Raw genomic sequence first — 19,589 nt, 5'->3', positions numbered from 1 at the left:
AATGCAGTACATAAGGTGGTCAATATTTACAAAATCTGGCTTTTTACAAACCAAAGGCGTCTGTTATTAATAAGCACACAAATGTTATGACTCAATATGATCAAGTATGCTCACCTGACTAGTAGCAGACTTTATTCAGTTCACCTTGTCAACCAAAAACAATTCAGTAAACACGGATAACGATCGGTTAGCACTGTTGCCACTAAGCAACACAAGCCTGGATTTGGTTTGCAGGTCACTTCCTGCAGATCAGACCTTTCGCCAAACGAAAACATTTGGAGCATCACAAAACCAAGGCAGTAAAAAGTAGGATAAATGAATACAATTTCTTCAAGGACAAATAAATCAGTAACAGTGTTTTGGTGCTGTTAGTCTGATTAATTAAGAAAAATTCAAAGTGGGTTATTTTTTCATAATAAATGACTGCCCTCCTCCCCCTCTTTTAAGCCACTCTATATCTCCTATTTTTTCGATTGGCTCTTAAAATATCAGTAATATCATTACTTTGTAATGTTTTATGTTTTCAATTATTTTTAAGATGTTCATGATTTTCTTCCTCTCATATTCTGTTTCATTGCATTTTGTTTTCTATAGAGTATCTGCACCCACCTCCTACAGGTGCTACACAAATATAATTTGATTGATTGATTAACCAGTCTGCAGTTTAGCATTGATCAGTCGTCTAACGCACCGTGTGAGACATAAGGATGTCTCTCACAACTAAAAGCTCAGACCACCTCCTCCACTCAGCCTAGTTAATAGAATAAACAGAAAACATGGGCACCAGCTGAATGGATAGAAACTCTTTGAGCAGAAACATGTTTGATGCCAGGTATACCAACATTAAAAGCACCTGCTCAGCTACACCTTTAGCTAATTTAATCATAGCTGATGTTCACCGTTAGACATTAACCACACAGCTACCTGTAGTATCTGTAGTTAAACTGTGTATAAGCCATAAATGATATTTTTAAAGGAGCTAACGGCTAACCCGTTAGCCTGAAGCACTGATATTTAGAACTGCTCGGCTATCTTGTGTTTATTATGCTAACAGTAGCAAACAGCAACCTGTTTCAGGCTCTAACGGAAGTTTTTACCTTCACCGAAGCCCTCACGCCCCCCGGTTTGATGACATGAGGGAATCTTTACTCACCATCTTTTAAAACATCCCTGTAAACTCTGTGTGACAGCACACTGTTGTTAGCTAGCAAACATTAGCCGTACTTCGTTTCTATAGTAACTGCAGAGGTGCATTCACGTGTTCATGGGAAGTCTGACCTTTCAGCACAGTTTTTGTTATTTGTTTTAAAGCAGACCTTAAAATGTAATATATTAGTCATAAATGATTGGATGGATATCATAAATTAAACTGTATACATGATAATTATAAAGCAGTACAAAAGAAAAGCTGCGCTGTCTTGCTCCAGTGGTTGTTTATAAAGTAAAGGAGCGAGCAAGAATCGGATTCTGGTGAAATACAGTGTGCATTTATTGTGTAGGAGGACATCTAGTGGCGGTCTGCTGATGCTGCGAAGAAGTTCAGTTTTGAGCGGCCATAAACGCACCTTCACTGTTACCCGGAAGGACAACATTATGAAACGTGAAGGATCTGATGTTGCGCTTCACTCTCTTCTGTGTGAATAATTAAGCTGCCCGGTGGTGTTATTTCAGAGGAGTCAGCGTTAGTAACTTGACTGAATGATCTTCTTATGAAAAGCAGTGCAAAGAATTCTCCAGTAAATCTTTTAATAAAGTGTTGCTCCATGGGCTCCTCTGCTCTTCTCACACAAATGGTTAATGATGAAGGGCCATTGATCCTAGATGGTGGACTGGCAACTGATCTGGAAGCGCATGGAGCCAAACTGCAGGTAAATCATAAAAATAACCTGCAACAGGTCACCATTTTCTATTGATTAGACTAATTTAATTTCTCTCTGGAGATGTTTTGTGTCTATTTTTAATCCATGTCTGTATTTTGAAGTTGATGGCAGTAACATATCTATAAAAAAAAGGGTGGGACAAGGCCATGTGTCTGGGAACTGAGGAGAGCAGCTGCTGGACTTATCAGGAGAGGAATGTCATCCCATTTCGGTCTGATACAGGATTCCAGCTGCTCAGCAGTCCTGAATCTCCGTAATCTCCTTTGTTGTGTTTTTGGTTTCATGATGCTCCAGACGCTTTGCTTGATGAAAGGTCTGGACAACAGGCCTGCAGTTCAGCACTCAGACTCAGATTTGATGAAGTATGCTGTTTACCATCATCCTGCTGAAATACGCAAGGCCTTTCCTGAAAAAGACATCACCTGAATGGGAGCATATGTGGCCCTGAGAAGTCCAACCCACTGAAACCCAAGAGATTCAAAAGCGCACAAAACAAAACAGAAGTGTTTTTTCTTCTTACATTAAGTCTCTTTGTCTACAGCACATCTGTTTGTGAAGTTAGAAAAACTCTGTCCACTCCACCCGAGAAACTTCCAGTCGTCACCACACCTGCATTTCCTACACGTGCTGGTGAAACTTGTGCAACTTGGGACTTGTTAGTTGCTCACAATGCTTCACCTGGGATGTAGACTGCAGATATTCCCTACTTAGAATCACAGCTTGCTGAACTTTACAGAGTCAGTCAAACCTGAGCATCAAAGGCTCATCTGCGATCTGAGTGTACTCTGTATCTTTGCAGCAGAAAATACCTGCATGGTTTTGTATTTATTTTCAGAGAGATGGTTAAATGACCTGAATATATCCTCTGGCCTTGTTCTCACGGCCTGTCTGTGACTGTGAGCTACTTGATTTTCACAGCTTTTTTTTTTTTTCATTGTATTATCTTTACTGAATTTCCCAAATCTGCCCTCTTGAGAAATATAAAGTACGTAAACAGGTGAATAATATTTTTATCTGGTCTTTACAGATCAAATATAAGATTTTTTTTTATTAATGTGAATCTGGACTGAAATTCGTGTGTGTGTGTGTTACATATGCAGGGAGACCCTCTGTGGAGCGCCAGGCTTTTGCACACTGCTCCTCAGGCCATAAGAGATGCTCATTACAGGTGTGTCCATGCAAAAAATGTTGGTAAATACAAATCAATCAGCACTTAATGTATACACTTTGTGTGAACAGGTTCCTCCTCAGTGGTGCTGATGTCATCACGACAGCCACATACCAGGCAAGTATCCCAGGATTCATCAGCCACCTGGAGGTGAGCGCTGAACGCGCCAGAGAGCTGCTGATGTCCGGAGTTCATCTGGCCAAAGAGACGGTGAAGAGGTTTGAGTCAGGTAGGAGAGCTTACGCTGAGCTGAGCCGACTCTTGCTGTAAACTGTGATATAATCTCACTGTTTATTTCTCTGTAAAGGGAAGAGACGCCCCCTGGTGGCAGGCTCTGTGGGGCCGTACGGGGCCTTTCTCCACGATGGCTCGGAGTACACTGGCGCTTACGCAGAGCAGATGAGTGTTGAAGTAGGTACCCCTCAGCCACCTACTGGACTTTATGCCTGCTTTGAGAAGATTACCCAGAATAGTTGTTTATATCTCCGGTTCTGGTTCTGTTTATATTTTCGGTTCATTTCATGAAAAATCATTAAGTACCTCCTTTTTTGGGACAATAACTTCAGTATATTTAATGACACTATGACACTTTTTACCTTAATACTATGGCTATTTTCAGAATTACAAACAAAATTGAAGCATTTTGAGTACAACAGAGATCTATATGACATTTTAATTGTAAAACACATTTAAGCTGTGTACACTTGTGTCTTTAATCTATTCGAAGGAGCTTAAAGTTTGGCACCGGCCTCAGATTGACTGCTTAGCAGCTGCGGGAGTTGATCTGATCGCCTTTGAGACAATCCCGAGCATCAAAGAGGCGGAGGCTGTGGTGGAGCTGCTGAGGGAGTTTCCAAACTCGAAAGCCTGGCTGTCGTTCTCCTGTAAGGTAATCGCTGCCGGTGAACAGCGATGACGAAAGATCCATATTAGTTCGTTGTTAGTCACACAATGACTCGCCTCGCCATCAGGACGAGAAGCGTATATCGGACGGCAGCCTGTTCGCTGACGCCGTGCGGGTCGCCGAGAGATCCACGCAGCTGCTCGCTGTGGGAGTCAACTGCTGTCCTCCAGACGTGGTGGAGTCGCTGCTGGACTCTGCTGGACCGCTGCACGTCTCAAACATGAGCTGGGTGGTGTACCCTAACAGCGGAGAGGAGTGGGACACTGAGCGGGGGTGAGTCTGAAGCTAAATTAACACACTAAGTCTAAACGCCTCACATCAACGTTTACATTCTGTAAATACAACATAAAGCTACCATAAAAACTTGATTCCTTAAAGAGAAAAAGGAAAATCTGCTTAATATCTGTGTGGATTCAGTAAAGGATCTTTTTTCATTCAAAGGTGGCAAACATCAGGAAAACCATCAGGATGGACGCCTGATCTGAGCCACATGTGGGTGAAGCAGGGCGCTGCTCTGATAGGTGAGCTCAGCTGCTTTCTCTTATACTCAGTCTTCTTCTGTTTTGCAGCATTTTCTCTGAGCAGCTCTTCTCTGTCTTACAGGGGGATGCTGTCGTATCGGCCCTGCTCACATAGCAGAGCTAAGACAGCAGTTAAAGGGGCGTTGAACCTCCAGCCTCTGCAGAGAGGCCTCAAAACTTGGCTGCCTACAAGAACAGGACAAGCTGAAGGAGGCAGAAACCTGTCACTGCTGACTTTCTGCAAATTATAATGAAATCTGTGATTGATTACATGATGCTGGTGCTCACACTCTGGCTGAGCGGGCCTTCTTGTTTATACAGGGCGTATGTTCACTATAAGAGCGTGAGGAGACTCAGAAGAGAGAGAATAAATTATCATTTCTGATTCAGTCGTGTTGTGACTAAGTTGCTTAAAAATGCCACTGAGGAAGTTAAAATTAATGCGATCCCGAAAATTCAATTAGTGGACATGCAGTTAGTGGGGTTAGGTTAATTGGAGAATCTAAATTGCCCATAGGTGTGAATATGAGTGCGAGCGGTTGTCTGTCTCTCTGTGTTAGCCCTGCGTCTGGCTGGTGACCTGTCCGGGGTGTATCCCGCCTCTCGCCCTATGGTATCTAGGATACGCTACATCCTCCCTGCATCCCTGACAAGGATAAGTGGATGGATGAAGAGAATGGATTGATGAATTTGTCATATTTGCTCAATCCAGCAGGAAAGGTAAATAAAAACATTTTGTGACTAAGACTTTCATGGTAAAAAGGGTTCTACATGCTTTATTTGACGTGAAATGAGACTCAGCCGTGTGAATAAAAGCAACACCGGAAGAGTCACAATAAATGTTAAACAAAAAAATACGAATGCTGCAGGAATTCTTAAAAATCCCATTTTATTGTAAAATAAGTCAATAAATAAACCACTACATCAAACCCACTTAGGTACACAATGACTGTGTGTGTGGGTCAGAGACAAACGGACCCACAAAAGGTGCAAAGAAACATGTAAAGGAACTGCTCGTGTCTGAAATAAACCATGAGTGTCACTCGGAGTGTCCGAAGTTTCTACAGCTCCTGTGTTTAAACACCAGGATTGTCTACCGTCCCCCCGGAGATTTCACGAAACACAACACGACGCCAGCAGCTTTCACGATACTTTAACTGGACGAGCCGCTGAACGCCAGGTGAGAAACGATCCCACCTCCTGTACCTGTACGATGAGCTGCGTCTGAAAGAATGTACAGTGGATGTGTCGGTGCAGCTCAGATTAAACCTGCAGAAACGTGTCTGTGATGAGCGGCAACGCCGTGAGGTTTGCTTTGAGTGGGTCCGACTTCTCAAAGCTCCTTTTATTTATTATTTATAGATTTATTCATTTATGATCTGCGGCCAAATCTCTTGCGGGAATGATTCCAGCAAACCAAAGCATCCTCCCTGTTTCTATTAGAAGAAAAGCTTCTGCTGGGATATTCTGCAGAAGTGTTGCACGTTTTCTGATTGGTCAAATATTTGAGCTTTTCGCAACAGGCGGCTACAAATGAGTTTATTCATTTCAGTTCTTCTGCTGCGTCTCGACACAACAACACAGAGCTACTGAAGAAATTCGGCTGCTGCCAATCCACATTTCCACAGACCGAAGAACCAAACTTGCCGTAGTGTTACAAAGAGAAAGTCGGGACGATTTACATGGGAAACATGTATTTGAGAATTATTGCTGAATTTTTAAAGGTTGGGCATTTTGGCCCCAACACTCAACCTTTTTCCAGAGGAAATAACTGTAACTGGTTCAATGTCGCCCCGGTTAGAAGGACGCAGACGACTGATGGCCTCAAAGTTTACTTCGTTAGTTTGTCGGTTTACTGCTTCAGACTGAAAACACAAGGCTGGAAAACCATTTCAAGTTACTGCTGACCTGAAAGCTGCACGCAATGCTACATGGGCCAGAGATTTCATGTGGATCAGTCATGGAACTGCTTCTGTAATGATTGCGAAGCAGCTGTCTCCATATTGCTTGTCTTCACTGCTAAAGGACAAAGTGAGCAAAGAAAAAGGATATGGCCACGGGAGACAAACAAGAAGTGAAAACACCCTAAAGAGAGTATCTGCTTCAAAGCACTAAAATGAGCTGAACATGTGGTAGTCTTAAATATTCAAAAAAGACTCTTGTGATTTCTGTAAAGCTTCTACTGTCAATAAATTCAATAAAAACTGCTTCCTGGTCACTTCCCTTTATAGGTTTTTAACTGGGAGGAGACCCCCTAGCAGACCCATATCTCATTTTGACTGGGAACACCTTGGGATGCCGCAGGGGGAACGGGAAAGGTCACTGGGAAAAAGGATATCTGGCATAACCTGCTGAGCCTAGAAGTGACCCGACTTTGGATAAGCAGAAGAAATGGATGCATCGAGCAGTTTTAGGAGATGATTTAAAAAAAAAATGAAACTACGTATCTGAGCTGTTTTTGGACATTTAAAGAGTCCTAACGCTTCACTAACAGTGCATTTTGGTGTTTTCATGCCGTTTCTTAACAGTAAACTGCAGAAAACCCCAGACCTATTCTTTAACTTCATAACTTCACTACTGTTTCGATACTCAGTCCTCATCCTGCTCATCCCTAAGAACCTTTCAGTCTGTGATGTCTTCTTCGAGGTCGCTGTCGGGCGAGCTGCGCTGTCTGTACTCCGTGCTGTTGGACAGGCGTTTCCAGCTGGTGTCTTTCTGGCTTCCCATGCTGTGCGAGCGTCCCAGCTGGGCCATCCGCTTGGCTGACGTCCTCTCTTCGCTGTCGTCGCTCGCGTGGGCCCTTTCCGTGGCAGATTGGTGAAAGTCGTGCCGCAGGTTTTCCAAATTCAGCGCCCAGGGGCCAAGCTTCTGCCAGTTGACCCTCTGGAAGGCCATGATGCAGTGCAGGTTTCCACCTACCTGCGAATGAAGAAGCCTTTTAGTTATTCACCATCTCAGACACACAAACATTTAAACAGCTGGTCTGAGAATTGGAACCTTTTTGGTTTTGCGGCGCTGAATCCCCCTCTCTGTGTGGCGAATGTCCAGGTATTCTGGATTTTGGGTGTTGAGGTCAGTCACGATATCCAGCCACCTGCAGAGAGAACTTCCTGTTAAACTGCTTAACAGCAGCAGACGTGGAAATGGAGTAAAAACTGAACAGAAACATACTTTTTACAATGAATAGCCGGATGTTTTCTGCTGGGTTCCCCGATTAAGATCCAGTATTCCATTTCGTTAGTGGGAAGAGCGCCCCTTCACAGAAAGCAGGACAACATCTGTTACTAAAAACTAGTCAACTAATTTGTTAATATTTTCATATGGTGACATTAAGAATGTAAAGTCTCTTGTTTAAGTCCATAAGATTTTACATCTCAGGACATAATAAAAAAATCAGCTGCTCCTCAGAGGGTCATAAAATTAGGTAAATTACGTTTTTTAAAGTGTGCTTTCATGGATTTAACCTTTAACATTCTTATTGTGGCCTGTAGAGTTATGGAGTTTCTCTGAGCACTGCAGGGTTTGAGCATGGAGTGAATATGCTGGGATGTCCACTCCTGGGAAGACTTAGCACACACCTGAATGTGCCGAAGCCTCTGCTTTTAAAGAGGTGTTCACACTTCCTGAGCACCTCTAAGAATAAACAGTTTCCTGTTACTTACCCTCTAATTCAAGTCAAGACTTTGTCCTCAGGACTGCAAAGAGTCCCATTAAAACGTCTTTTTCACGCAGCCAAAAGATTAAATAAAATCTCTAACAAACGGAAACTTACAGCAAACAATGCAACAAAGAAATATGACAAAACAAAACAACTCTACACAAAAAGAAATAAGCTAAATTAAAAAGTTTAAAAAAGTTTAAAAAAAATGAACGAGCATCATCAAGTAAATATCTACATAAAATAAAATGAGCCTTTAATGTGGATCAATGCAGTAAACCGAAACCTCATTCATTATATTTTGTGCAGGGGCTAGCAGAAAAATCTCAAAACACAGCTTTTAGCGAGCACTGATCTAAATGAGCAGTTCTAACTGCTGTGACGTGGCGTTACCTGTACGCCTTTGCTGCTTTGAGCGGCGTGGCTTCGAACCCCACGGGGCAAAAGTAGTGGTTCTGACAGTGGTAAATGTAGGCCATGGATTCGTCCTTCAGGCCTTGTGTCAGTTTCATCAGAGCTCCTTCAGCTGAAAAGAAGAACGAGTTTAATCACTCAAGCTGCACATCTGTAAGAATAACAGCGCTGAGTGGGTCAGCTGACTCGCCTGTTTCTCCTGCTGTCTTGTGCTTTCCGTGTGGTTTGTACAGAATATAGGAGCAACCTCGCACTCGGAAGTTGTCGTTGATTTGTCTGAACCACCTGTGAGGAAAACGCACTGACTGCAGACCTGCGCACTCTTTCGATTTTTTTTTTTTAAAAGTAAAAGACGGGAGGTTTGTGTACCGCATCAGTGTAGCGTTGCCGGTGAAGGGACCAAACTTGATTTCTTCAAACGGCGGCTGAAACCCCAGAATATGCAGAGCTTCCTCCTGAGAGATGGGTGGCAGACTGGCAATGCAAACAAACATTTACACCTTTTATTCATCGCCCACACTTCATAAGCTGATTTTTTTTTTTATGAGATAAGATGCAGGCTGCTCACTTTCCTGCGCCAAGCGTGCTGTACAGGAAGTTCCAGCAGGAAACCAGCGAGGAGATCCCACAAGACGTCTTATACTGTGGCCGGCTGATGCAGTACCTGCAGAAAAATGGATTATAACACAAAAGACAGACTTCTGTTAAGGTAACGGGTCCTCTCCGAAAGAAGACAAGAGCTTCTGGAGAATCACCGGGGTTGCAATGAAAATACTTTTTTATGTGGGGTTTAATTTCTTCAAGTATTCATATTGGTAACAAGATAACAAATATTCACTGCCTTAAATCAATGTGCAACCATTCAGCAGAATGGCAGAGTCTTACTCCAGAAAAAACCTGGAAGACAGAGGCAAACATTTGGCACTGCCCTCACAGCTTTCAGTCATCCGCCTGTGCAATTACAATTTCAGATAAATGAACACTTCTAGATGCAGCTTTCACAGCCACAGCGACAACAAAACGAGAGTTGTCTGTGCTGTGAAAGAAAAACTCATTCAAATAAACACAAATGCGCTGACCGTGTCCTCGCTCTTTGGTTTCTAAACTTTACTGCCCTTCTTTAGTAAATCCTGACCCCAGGGGACAAAAAAGGGCATTGAGCTGGCTCTAAAGCTCTGCAGTGAAAATGGAGAGTGCAGAGAGTCAAATCAATCTCTCCCCTTTTATCTCAGACAATCAAATGTTTCCATCCATCCTCTACATGACTGCCATCTTGTGGCCACAGTCAGCAGTTGTCGCTAAAGCTGCGCTTATTTCATGCACAATGGAGACCATAGCTCTCTCTGTTATATAGTCGTGTCCGTCTCCCAGTAACACTGACCGGAGCTGAGAGGCCAGCAGCTTTTTTCTGATGGTTTGCATATGCACATTTTGGACAAACCTCTTGTCTGGTCTGATGGGAAACAAGAATGCAAGGGAAGCAACCCCGGCTCTGCTTTCACTGCTCTGATATCAATTATGATTGACCCTTTGTGTGGAAACACAGCTTAATGGTGGAGTAGCAAGTAAAAGAGCTTCAGTGATTTACCGTCGGCGAATCACCTCAGCCGACATGTGTGATGTAGAGAAGATGAAGTTTGAAAAGGATGTTAATAACTCCTTTAGTACATTAGCAAGGTATAACCATAATGGACATAATGGACAGTGGCGCTGACCATGTCTGGTCTAATAAAACAGGCAAGCTGAGCAGGTGCAGGCTCAGCAGCACTTTCAGAATAGCATCTATAAAAATCTCTAAATGTAATAGGATTAACCAGCTGTTTTGCCAACACTCCACCAACATTTTCCATCCATATTTTAATCCCTTGATAGATATTGACCATTAACCACGTCACACAACACTCAACGCTTTTAATTCAGATTATTTTTTTGTGATTAATATTTTAATATACTTTTGTAGACCTGTATTTATCAGCTCATTAACTTTTTTAGAGATCGTCGCAAACATGTGATGTTGGACATTAAACATTAAACAGAATAACTATTTACAATGTGCTCAACCTTAAACATACACAGCAGTTATATGTTTAAGGTAATATAAATAATACACGATTTAACACAGAGAGAGAACATTATTCTGTAGAGTGATTATTTTTACTTTTGATATTTTAGGCACAACTTTCCAATAAAACAGTTTCATGTATACTGAGGTGTTTTCATAGTGTTTTATTGGTTCTTTTCCTAAACAGATAGTAGATACAAAAATGTGAAGATGTCCATGTAGAGTGAAAATAAACAGCATGAATGGTATGTTTTAATCTGATCCAGTTTATCTTGTTAAATAGTGAGTAAATAGTAAAGAGAGATGTTTTTTGTTTGTGTGTACAGGGAGATGGAGGGGGTGGTCTCTGCTTTCCTTTCTGTAAAAGTCACTGCACGAACATGGAGGAAATGAAAATGGAGGCTAAATATAACATTACCATCTTCTGAGGTCGAGCACTTTCCTCTGTTTGATCTCCTCCAGTGAGGCGTGAGGAGGGACATCTTGCAGGTTCCTGCTGGGTCTGTCGGATGACTTCATCTTCTTAGCGCCGCATTTCTTACCATTGCCTGAAAAAGTGTTTCAAAAAACATCAAAGTGTGACATCATGTAAACCAAACTGATTAAATTCACTTCCAGACCTTTCTTACTTGCTCTTATTTTCCTTGTATATGCAGTGTTGAAGTCTGCTGTGTCAATCTCCCAGGCCAAAATAGGCTTGGACACGTCCTCCATGTCACAGTCCTCGCCTGCCCCCCCATGGGAACCTCCAGTGTGTGCGGCACTGAGCTCTGTGGAGGGTTTGGGCTTTACACGTGGGGATCCGTCATCCTGCTTCTTCGAGAGCGCGTCCCTGCCTGCGTTTGGGGGGCAGTACACGGAGGCAGCCTGGTTTAAGAGGGCATAATCAGAGCAGACTGTGTAGAACTTCTCACGGGAGTGTGTGACCGGGCAGGTCCACGGCAGGTGGAGCTCAGCACTAGAAGCCCGCCTCACCCTCGCGGCATCCCGGGCCAGGGACCGAATCAGGCTGTGCTCCTCCTCCCTGTCTGCGGTCCGCTGCAGCCCTGATGGCTCCGCAGACCCAGACAGGTTTGTTCCCTGACCCTCTGAGGTGTTAGGCATCGAGCGGCCGCTGAGCTGACTGGCAACAGAACCGGACGAGACGGAACGCGATGATGGAGAAGTGACCTCTGCAGGGAAAAAAGGAGGTTATTCAAAATATATGAGAAGAAGATGAAAGTGCAGAGATAGAGACTTCACACTGTGCACTCAGATAGGAGAAATCAGTCAGCTAATAGTTTTATCTGACACAGAAACATCTGTATTACATCAGGATAGCTCAGCTCTGCTGCCACAGACACAGACACAGGGGAATCTTACATATGTTACATATCACAACAGATTTTTATTCACCAAGTTCTTTCTGTGTATTTGTTCTCCCCCTCCTTCTTCTTTGTAATTTTTACCACACTGAGCTTGTCTTCCATTACTGTATTTTATTTTACCAAACTATTCTACTTTATTTTTGCCTTTTTGTTGCACGTGATGTTTAATATTTTAATATTTTTGCTTCTGTGAAAGGAATTTGCATCCAATCACCTGCCTTCAAAAGTATTTGGATCATACATTGGAGAGAATGCAGAACCAAAAAGCTCCTGAAACACATGAACCAACTTTCTTAGTCTAACAGTTACCATAACTAGCAAAATCCATCATTATCAAAAATTGCCAGTGGACTTTTCAACAAGATTGCTTAATAATTAAATAATTAAGTCCTACAGAGTGAGGGGATGCCTGAGGAATGGAGAAGAAGTGCACTGGTACTGATTTTCAAGAACAAGGGTGATGTGCAGAGCTCCACACCATGAAGCTGTGGGAAAGAGTTGTTGAAGCTAGGTTAAGTAGCAGCAGTATGCCTTCATGCTGAGAAAGAGCTCTACAGATGTAATGTGTGCTTAGGGAGTGTTGATGGGGGAGTACAGAAAAGGTCAGAAGGAGATTGACGGTCTCTGCATGGATCAGAGAAAGGATATTATAAGGCGCCAAAAGAGGAACTGCATAAGGAAGTCAGGAGTGGCAGAAAAGTATGTTAAGGTCGTGCAGGACATGTATGAGGACAGCGAGACAGTGGGGAGATGTGTGTTAGGAGTGACAGATGGGTTCAAGTTGGGGGTGAGATTAAATTTTTTGCAGTGGTGATGGAGAGGCTGATGGATGAGGTCAGGCAGGAGTTTGCAGATGACACTGATCCGTAGTGATCAAGTGGAGTCTGCAGAGGTGGAAGTCTAACGAAAGACTTCTTTAAGTTGCTTGAAGACGTTTCATCTCTCATCCGAGAAGCTTCTTCAGTTCTAGGGTCAAATGGTGGAGAGTCCCAGATTTAAACCCTGTGGGAGTATCCCCCCAAGAGGGACAAAAGGACCCCCTAATGATCCTCTACCCAATCGCATGAGCCAAGGTGTGAAAATGGGTGTAGGTCATAATCAGCCAAGGTTTCGGGTGAGCTCATTGTGAAATCTAGCCCCACCCTATTATGTGATTTCCTGAGGTCATATGGCCCAGGATGTGAGTGGGCGTTAAGGCGTCTGGGAAGGGAACTCAAAACTGGATTATAGATGGCAGACAGTTGGTGTCGTAAGCCACCGCCTTTGTTCAAAGATGGTCGCTCACAGTGGACATAAATGGCTTCTTTTACTCCTCTTTCAAACCATCCATCTTCTCTGTCCAAAATGTGAACACTGGCATTTTCGAAAGAGTGACCTTTGTTCTTTAGATGCAGATGGACTGCTGAGTCTTGTCACGTGGAGGTGGCTCTTATATGTTGTGCCATGCGTTGGTGAAGTGGCAGCAGAGGTGGAAGTATATACTGGAGAGAGGATGAATGGAGATCCGTAAAAGCAAGCCTGAATACATGTTTGTGGATGAAAGAGAGACGGATGGAGCACAGGTAACGTAGATAGATCGGTTTAAATAACTGGGGTAACTAACTCTCTCGACCGCGGACGAGAGAGGTGAAGACAGGAGAGCAGCAAGAGTGAGAGGGAAGGTTTACAAGATGGTAATGAGACCTGCTTTCATGTATGGTTTGGAGACAGGAGGTAGAGCTGAAGATGCTCAGATCTTCATTGGAAGGGATGGTGGACAAACATGAAGCAGATATCAAAAAAGAAATTTTATAGACAAAGTAGAGTGTTAATAGGCAGAGGGTCTTATACAATTGTAAAGCAAGCTAGTTCCTTCATTTATATACAGTCTTTAAATCGTCCCCCTGGCAAACCCAGTGTTGGTCCACGTTAACGAAAACACCTGAAACTATGAACATAACAAATTCCAAAGACATAACCCCGAATGTCACTTGTCAGGCTCACGGAGAGACAAACAAGCACTGTTCCTCTTAGCCTTTAGCCTACAATGAGTCACCTATCATAGAAACAGACAGCATGGGTCTTGATATCCACCTAAACATTAACTAACGGTTCACCTGTAAAGCTGCTGCGATCACCCACAAACATCCAATTTGGTTAGCGGACGTAAACACGCCCAGCCGTCATTTTCAGCATCACAGATAGACTCATAAAATCTTCAGTAATGACCACCCTTGGCGGGGAGGCGGAAAAAGATAAAGCTGAGAGCAAACTACCAAATCGCCGCACACATTAGCACGAAAAATGTGGAAAATAGCCGAAAATAAGCAACAAACGTCGTCCTTCTGACCCGCAGCCTCTTCCTGAGCAGGTCCATCGGACTATACCATTCTGAGGAGCAACCGGGAGGAAGGGAAATATCAACGTTGTTAAATTCTTATAAGATTGTTAAAAAAACAAAAACAGAAAGTTTAAATGAGCAAAAACACTTTTCATCGCACACATGTGTATGTTATTGCACTCCATTAAATTTACTACATATTTGGACGTGTCCAGTTGGCGCCTCCTCTTCCCGTCTCAGTAAAATTATTTCTCAGTTTAAACCAATCACAGTAGAGCGCTTGAATGGACGAGTCTCGTCAGCGTCACGTGATACATTCAGTTAGTTCCTGAAAGTGCATACCGGGCAATTTAAATTTGTAGACTCAGAGACACGTCCGTCGATACGTTTATTATTTGTGGTAATTATTAATCTCTAAATGCATTAATTTAAAAAAAAGTTATCTTATATGTAGTTTCGTTAATATATATGTATGCGGTGAGTAAACGGTCACCGTTACCCACGGCGTTAACAGTTATTACTATGGCTTTAACGCCATTGTAACAAGTTAACATTGTTTTTCCATCCACCCATCCATTCTCCTCCGCTTATCCCTTTTCAGGGTGGGGGACTGGAGCCTATCCCAGTTGTCATAGGGCGAGAGGCAGGGTACACCCTGGACAGGTCGCCAGTTTGTCACAGGGCTAATTTAGAGTTATGTCTTTGGGCTGTGGGAGGAAGCCGGAGTACCCGGAGAGAACCCACGCAAACACGGAGAGAACATGCAAACTCCACACAGAAAGGCATATACTTAAAACATTTTCCAAAAACCCAGGAGTTGAGAATCTCAATACCTCCATTGGTTTTGCCGAGAGCAAGTTAAATGCAGACATGCAGTAGGCTTGAATGGGAAACTGCCTGCTGATATTTAGCAAAGAATCATCAGTTACTAATGTAACATAAACTTTTATAAACCTATAGACATGTAATGACATGTAGAGCTGCATATTCTGTAAATTAGTTTCTGTGTATATGGAAATAAATATAATGAAGTTAGTCTGTAGGCACATTTTGAGGCAGATCAGTTTGTACTAAAAAGGGAAAGTTGAGACTGAAGGCAGACGCTGTCCCAAGCATCTTTATACATCGCCCTGTGGTCCAGAGGACGACCCCTGTACCACAATGCACACAAACACAGAGTGCATAGCTGCTGATCATAGCTATACTGTTAAAAGTGTATGTCACTTTTAACAGTATAGCTACAAAAAATGTTAATAATGACAGCATGAATAATAACATAACGGTTAATATTTTTCTGCATTATTTCAAGGCATTATTTTAAACGTTTAAAGGTTACCAGTGCCACGCCCTGTACTCATACCAGTAAGAAAGACTGAGGAAAGAAAAATGGAAGAGATTGAGACAAGACAGTGTGACAGAGGGGAGACGGCTATAAGAGAGAGACCGGAAATGTGTCCCTCTGCGGCTCACGAATTGCTCGAGCGCCTGCGGAGGCTCTTTGAAGCTCACGCACGCAGACCTAAGGTGAGTCTGTTCATTGGAGATCCGACTTAAACCTTTAAAAGCGAAAATATAATTACATTACTTGCAGTTTAAACCGCACGATCACTCTATAAATACAGATTGGCCGTTTTTGTAGTGGACATACTGTGATTTCTTTCTTCTAACAGGTGACCTGACTCTAAAAACTATAAGCAAACCTGAACTTTGATCTTTGCGCGTCCTCTGGCGGTCGTGGCTTGCTATTGGATCACTTCCGGTTCCTGTTACTACTTACAGTGGTGTTTTTCAGCAGGTTAATCTGTGCATTACATGCTTACATGCTTTTGTTTAACGGCTCATTTCGCATTGTAACCTTCACGTTCTTTATCAGAAACACACTCTTTGCTGAATCATCTGCAAATTATACGCATAATATTCACTCATTGTTTGTTTAGGAAGCTAACCTAATTGCTAAGCTTAGTCGAATCACTAGCAGAATGACTTCTCCTGTCCCTGGTGGTGTGCTATATGATAGCAAGTAAAATACAGGGCCAATCTTACCGATACGGATACTTCAAAGTTATAAAAGCAGTTTATACAGAGCAGTGTGCTTGAACATGTTACAATTGCCACTAAATCACAGCGATAGTAACTTTCCATAATAATTAGTTAACACAACAAAACAACCCTTTCAGCTTGTCATGTATTTTGAAACGTTTTTTGGTTTTTAAAAGAATTTATTTCATTTAATTTTTTTTAGAAACCGAGTTTTAAAGAACTTTGGGTCAACTTCTGTTTTAAATATTTGTTCATGGTTAAGATATGTTTTTCAGTTCCAATACTAGAATTTATTTAACACATTTCAGATGATAATATTATTTGAATAACCAATAATACTTCTTTTTATTTACATAACGCCAAATCAGATCAACAGTTGCATCAAGATGCTTTTTATTGTAAGGCAAAGAGCTAACAATCAAGATGACCCCCTATGAGCAAACCTCACAAACTTACTTACTTAAATACTTTATTGAGTAATTGAGTTCATTATTATTAGGTTGTTTTAAAAACATTCTGAAAAGCCTTTAGTTTTCAGGGCTCTCTTTTGTGGAAACAGCTCCCAGTTTAGTCAGATTTGTGTGGGATATTTTGCTCTTCGTAACAAGTAACAAATATGATTGATGTGATATTGGTGTCAAAACTTTTTTTTTCCTGTAAAAAGATTTTAAATGCGCCTTTCGGTACCTTTCTGAACTAAAATGACACCACTGACTCTAGTATTATCTGTAGGATTTTCATTGCTAATAGAGCATTTCCCTGGCATTTCTTGTTTTAACAAACACAGAAAAGAAAAAGGGCTGAGGGGTAAATCAAACCTGATAACAGGATAACACTCCTCAGAGGTCATGGTGAGGAATATTACACTGCTGTTTAGTCTTTGATTGAAGACTTGAAGATTAAAATGTCAAAAAAAACAACAAAACAAAACCGTCTCTTGCCAGAAAGAGTAACCTCAGAGTCCAAAGGGTCACTGAGGAGAAGTTAATCTGTATGAGTGTCTCCACCTACCTGTACTGCCACAGCCAGGTGTGAGGCAACAAGAACCGAGGCAGGCTCCAAAGGTACAGAAGTCCACTAGAGGAGTTTCTCTCAGCAGATACAGGTAATGATGACAAAGGTCCTTCAGACAGCTCTGAATACTGAGCAGAATCTACTGTGTGAGCTGAGAATCAGGATCCTGGAGATATTTGATAGGCAGAGCAGTGAAAAACTCCTCTCTAATGAAAAACCAGGTGGTGCATATGTCCGCCTGTTAGGAGCTCATCATATTTTACTGTTTTACAGTTAATGTATTGTGTTGTTTGTAATCTTACAGGAGACCATGGAAAAGAAGCTAATGATCATCGACACCGATTGCGGCATAGACGATGCTCAGGCAATAATGATGGCGTTGGCGGCGCCTAACATCCACATCCTGGGCGTCACCTGCGTGTTTGGGAACACGACGGTCGACAACGTGTGTCAGAACGTTTTGAGGGTGCTCTCAGTCTGTGAGCGTAACGGGGTACGTTCACTGAAGCTGTCTGAACAATCACAATCTGAGGAAATGCAGATTTGTGTATTTTAATATAGATGTAATGTTCTTAAATGATTCATTTTCTATGAATTTTTTACTGAATGTTTCACCTGCTGTGCAGCACTTCGGTTCACGTGTGTTTAAATGTGCTGTAGAAACAGTCTAAGTTGTTACTTTTCAAAGTATTGATGTAGCACACAGACTCATTAGTCACAACAATTAGGGTATTGTCGAAATTAGAAGAGCACAGACCTCCAGCTATTCAAATATCAATTATTAAATAAAAACTGCATCACACACACACAGATGTTATGTTTAGAAACAATGATCTGTTTCTAAACTGCCCTCTCTGAGGTCCCTTTAAACAGATGGGATTTGTCTGCCTTTGAGAGTCAGTAACAGTGTTGTGTCGGCAGAACTCAGGTGTTAATCTGTAAGGAAAGCTGCACTAATCTAAACTTCCTCCTGTAGATTCCAGTGTTTCGAGGTTCTGCTGGCCCTCTGGTTGGAGCGGGAAACTCACCCACTGACCACTTTGGAAGTGATGGACTCGGAGATGTGATAAAGGAGAAAGATCCTTGTTGGGAGGAGAAAATCCAAAAGGAGCATGCAGTTAGCGCAATGATAAGACTGGTGTCCGAAAACCAGAACCAGGTTCAAAAACTCCTTCGTTTAGTCACAATTTGATCCTAAATTGTGATGCGTTTCCCAAAGAGCATGATTCTTTGCTCAGTTAGGCACAGATCTCAACAATTCCCTTTGAGAAAACACTAATGGAAGAAAACATGTCCTCCACAGGTCTCCTTGGTGGCTCTCGGCCCGCTCACTAATCTGGCGCTGGCGGTCAGACTTGACCCCCATTTTCCCCAAAAGCTCAGAGAGGTGTACATCATGGGCGGCAACATGGAAGGTAAAACGGCCTCATGGTGACCGGTGTTCGAGCGTGAGGCGTTCAGGAGTGAATAATGGTGCTTCTGCCTTTTTAGGAAAAGGAAACGTGACTCTGTGTGCAGAGTTTAACTTCGCCATGGATCCAGAGTCGGCCTATATTGTTCTTGAGGAGTTCCTCTGTCCTACCTACCTGGCATCGTGGGAATATGCGTGCAGAAACGCACTGACGTGGGTAAGATCTCCACGCTTAGAGAAGTGCATGGCCCTGCCGTGTGGGTCACTTTAAACTGAAATTCCTGATTTGTGCAGGAGTTCCTTGAGGAGCTCGTCAATCAGGACGCTCCAGCTGCACGCTTCATGAGGATGATAACGTCTAAATGCTGGGCTTATTCCAGAGAGGCCATGATGACTAAGAGAGACGTGCACTTTGGGCCGGGCTTTGTCTCCTATGATTCCTACGCGATGGCGGCCTGCATCGACCGCAGCGTGGTGACGGAGAGCATCGAGTGTCCCGTCCGCGTGGAGCTCCAGGGCTCCATTGCTCGAGGCATGTTGGCGCTGGATCGCACAAATCAGCTGAAGAAGAGCCACAGCGTGTTTGTGTTGACTAAATGTGACACAGCCAAGTTCAGCGAGCTTCTGAAGGAGTCCCTCAGACAGCCCTGCAAGAAGTAAAGTCTGGACTTCCTTCATTTAACTGCTGCATCACTAAGTGCCCTTTGACTGACATCATTTTATAGCCACAAATGATGTCAGGGAAGATGGTTACTAAATTTTCCCACCTGACCAATCACAATAAGCTGGATTTTTTGGAATGTTTTATTTAATAAAGCAATGCAACCTTT

General features: G+C 42.7%; 4 protein-coding genes across 9 annotated transcripts in view; 2 read left to right on the top strand and 2 right to left on the bottom strand.

Moving 5' to 3' along the window:
* Positions 1-703, bottom strand: part of nme7 (NME/NM23 family member 7) — a 21,110-nt gene extending 20,407 nt beyond the window's left edge. Inside the window, exon 1 of the mRNA XM_005727277.2 lies at positions 692-703. Within this exon, the coding sequence (XP_005727334.1) occupies positions 692-703 (12 nt within the window). The remainder of the gene's footprint in view (positions 1-691) is intronic.
* Positions 704-768: 65 nt separating this feature from the next.
* Positions 769-4,858, top strand: LOC102201204 (homocysteine S-methyltransferase 1). 2 transcript variants are annotated; one of them, XM_005727154.1, is made up of 9 exons: positions 769-832; positions 1,807-1,868; positions 2,981-3,048; positions 3,120-3,277; positions 3,356-3,459; positions 3,776-3,937; positions 4,020-4,225; positions 4,394-4,473; positions 4,556-4,858. In XM_005727154.1, the coding sequence occupies exons 1-9, from the start codon at positions 826-828 to the stop codon at positions 4,618-4,620; spliced, it is 912 nt and encodes a 303-aa protein (XP_005727211.1). In that variant the 5' UTR covers positions 769-825; the 3' UTR covers positions 4,621-4,858. The 2 variants fall into 2 exon arrangements, with proteins under 2 accessions (XP_005727211.1, XP_013764786.1); XM_013909332.1 differs by lacking the exon at positions 769-832 and having other exon boundaries at positions 1,585-1,868.
* A 487-nt stretch (positions 4,859-5,345) lies between these two features.
* Positions 5,346-16,065, bottom strand: LOC102200458 (basic immunoglobulin-like variable motif-containing protein). Of its 2 annotated transcripts, none has more exons than XM_013909329.1 (10): positions 15,995-16,065; positions 11,237-11,779; positions 11,026-11,155; positions 9,114-9,209; positions 8,915-9,019; positions 8,736-8,830; positions 8,525-8,657; positions 7,645-7,728; positions 7,471-7,567; positions 5,346-7,392 (listed from the first exon to the last, which is right to left on the bottom strand). In XM_013909329.1, the coding sequence occupies exons 2-10, from the start codon at positions 11,709-11,711 to the stop codon at positions 7,096-7,098; spliced, it is 1,512 nt and encodes a 503-aa protein (XP_013764783.1). In that variant the 5' UTR covers positions 11,712-11,779; positions 15,995-16,065; the 3' UTR covers positions 5,346-7,095. The 2 variants fall into 2 exon arrangements, with proteins under 2 accessions (XP_013764783.1, XP_005727208.1); XM_005727151.1 differs by lacking the exon at positions 15,995-16,065 and adding an exon at positions 14,071-14,520.
* Positions 14,577-19,589, top strand: LOC102200731 (inosine-uridine preferring nucleoside hydrolase). 4 transcript variants are annotated; one of them, XM_005727152.2, is made up of 7 exons: positions 14,577-14,694; positions 15,626-15,818; positions 17,653-17,841; positions 18,325-18,507; positions 18,652-18,763; positions 18,840-18,976; positions 19,054-19,589. In XM_005727152.2, exons 2-7 carry the CDS (start codon positions 15,681-15,683, stop codon positions 19,417-19,419), a joined length of 1,125 nt encoding a protein of 374 aa, XP_005727209.1. In that variant the 5' UTR covers positions 14,577-14,694; positions 15,626-15,680; the 3' UTR covers positions 19,420-19,589. The 4 variants fall into 4 exon arrangements, with proteins under 4 accessions (XP_005727209.1, XP_013764784.1, XP_013764785.1 ...); XM_013909330.1 differs by having other exon boundaries at positions 15,604-15,818; XM_013909331.1 differs by having other exon boundaries at positions 14,594-14,614; positions 15,604-15,818.

Source organism: Pundamilia nyererei, unplaced genomic scaffold (genome assembly GCF_000239375.1).
Source record: "Pundamilia nyererei isolate P.nyererei 1_Seehausen unplaced genomic scaffold, PunNye1.0 scaffold00023, whole genome shotgun sequence".
NCBI lineage: Eukaryota > Metazoa > Chordata > Actinopteri > Cichliformes > Cichlidae > Pundamilia > Pundamilia nyererei.
Note: the sequence above shows the minus strand (reverse complement) of the source record. Positions and strands in the feature narration are given on the sequence as shown.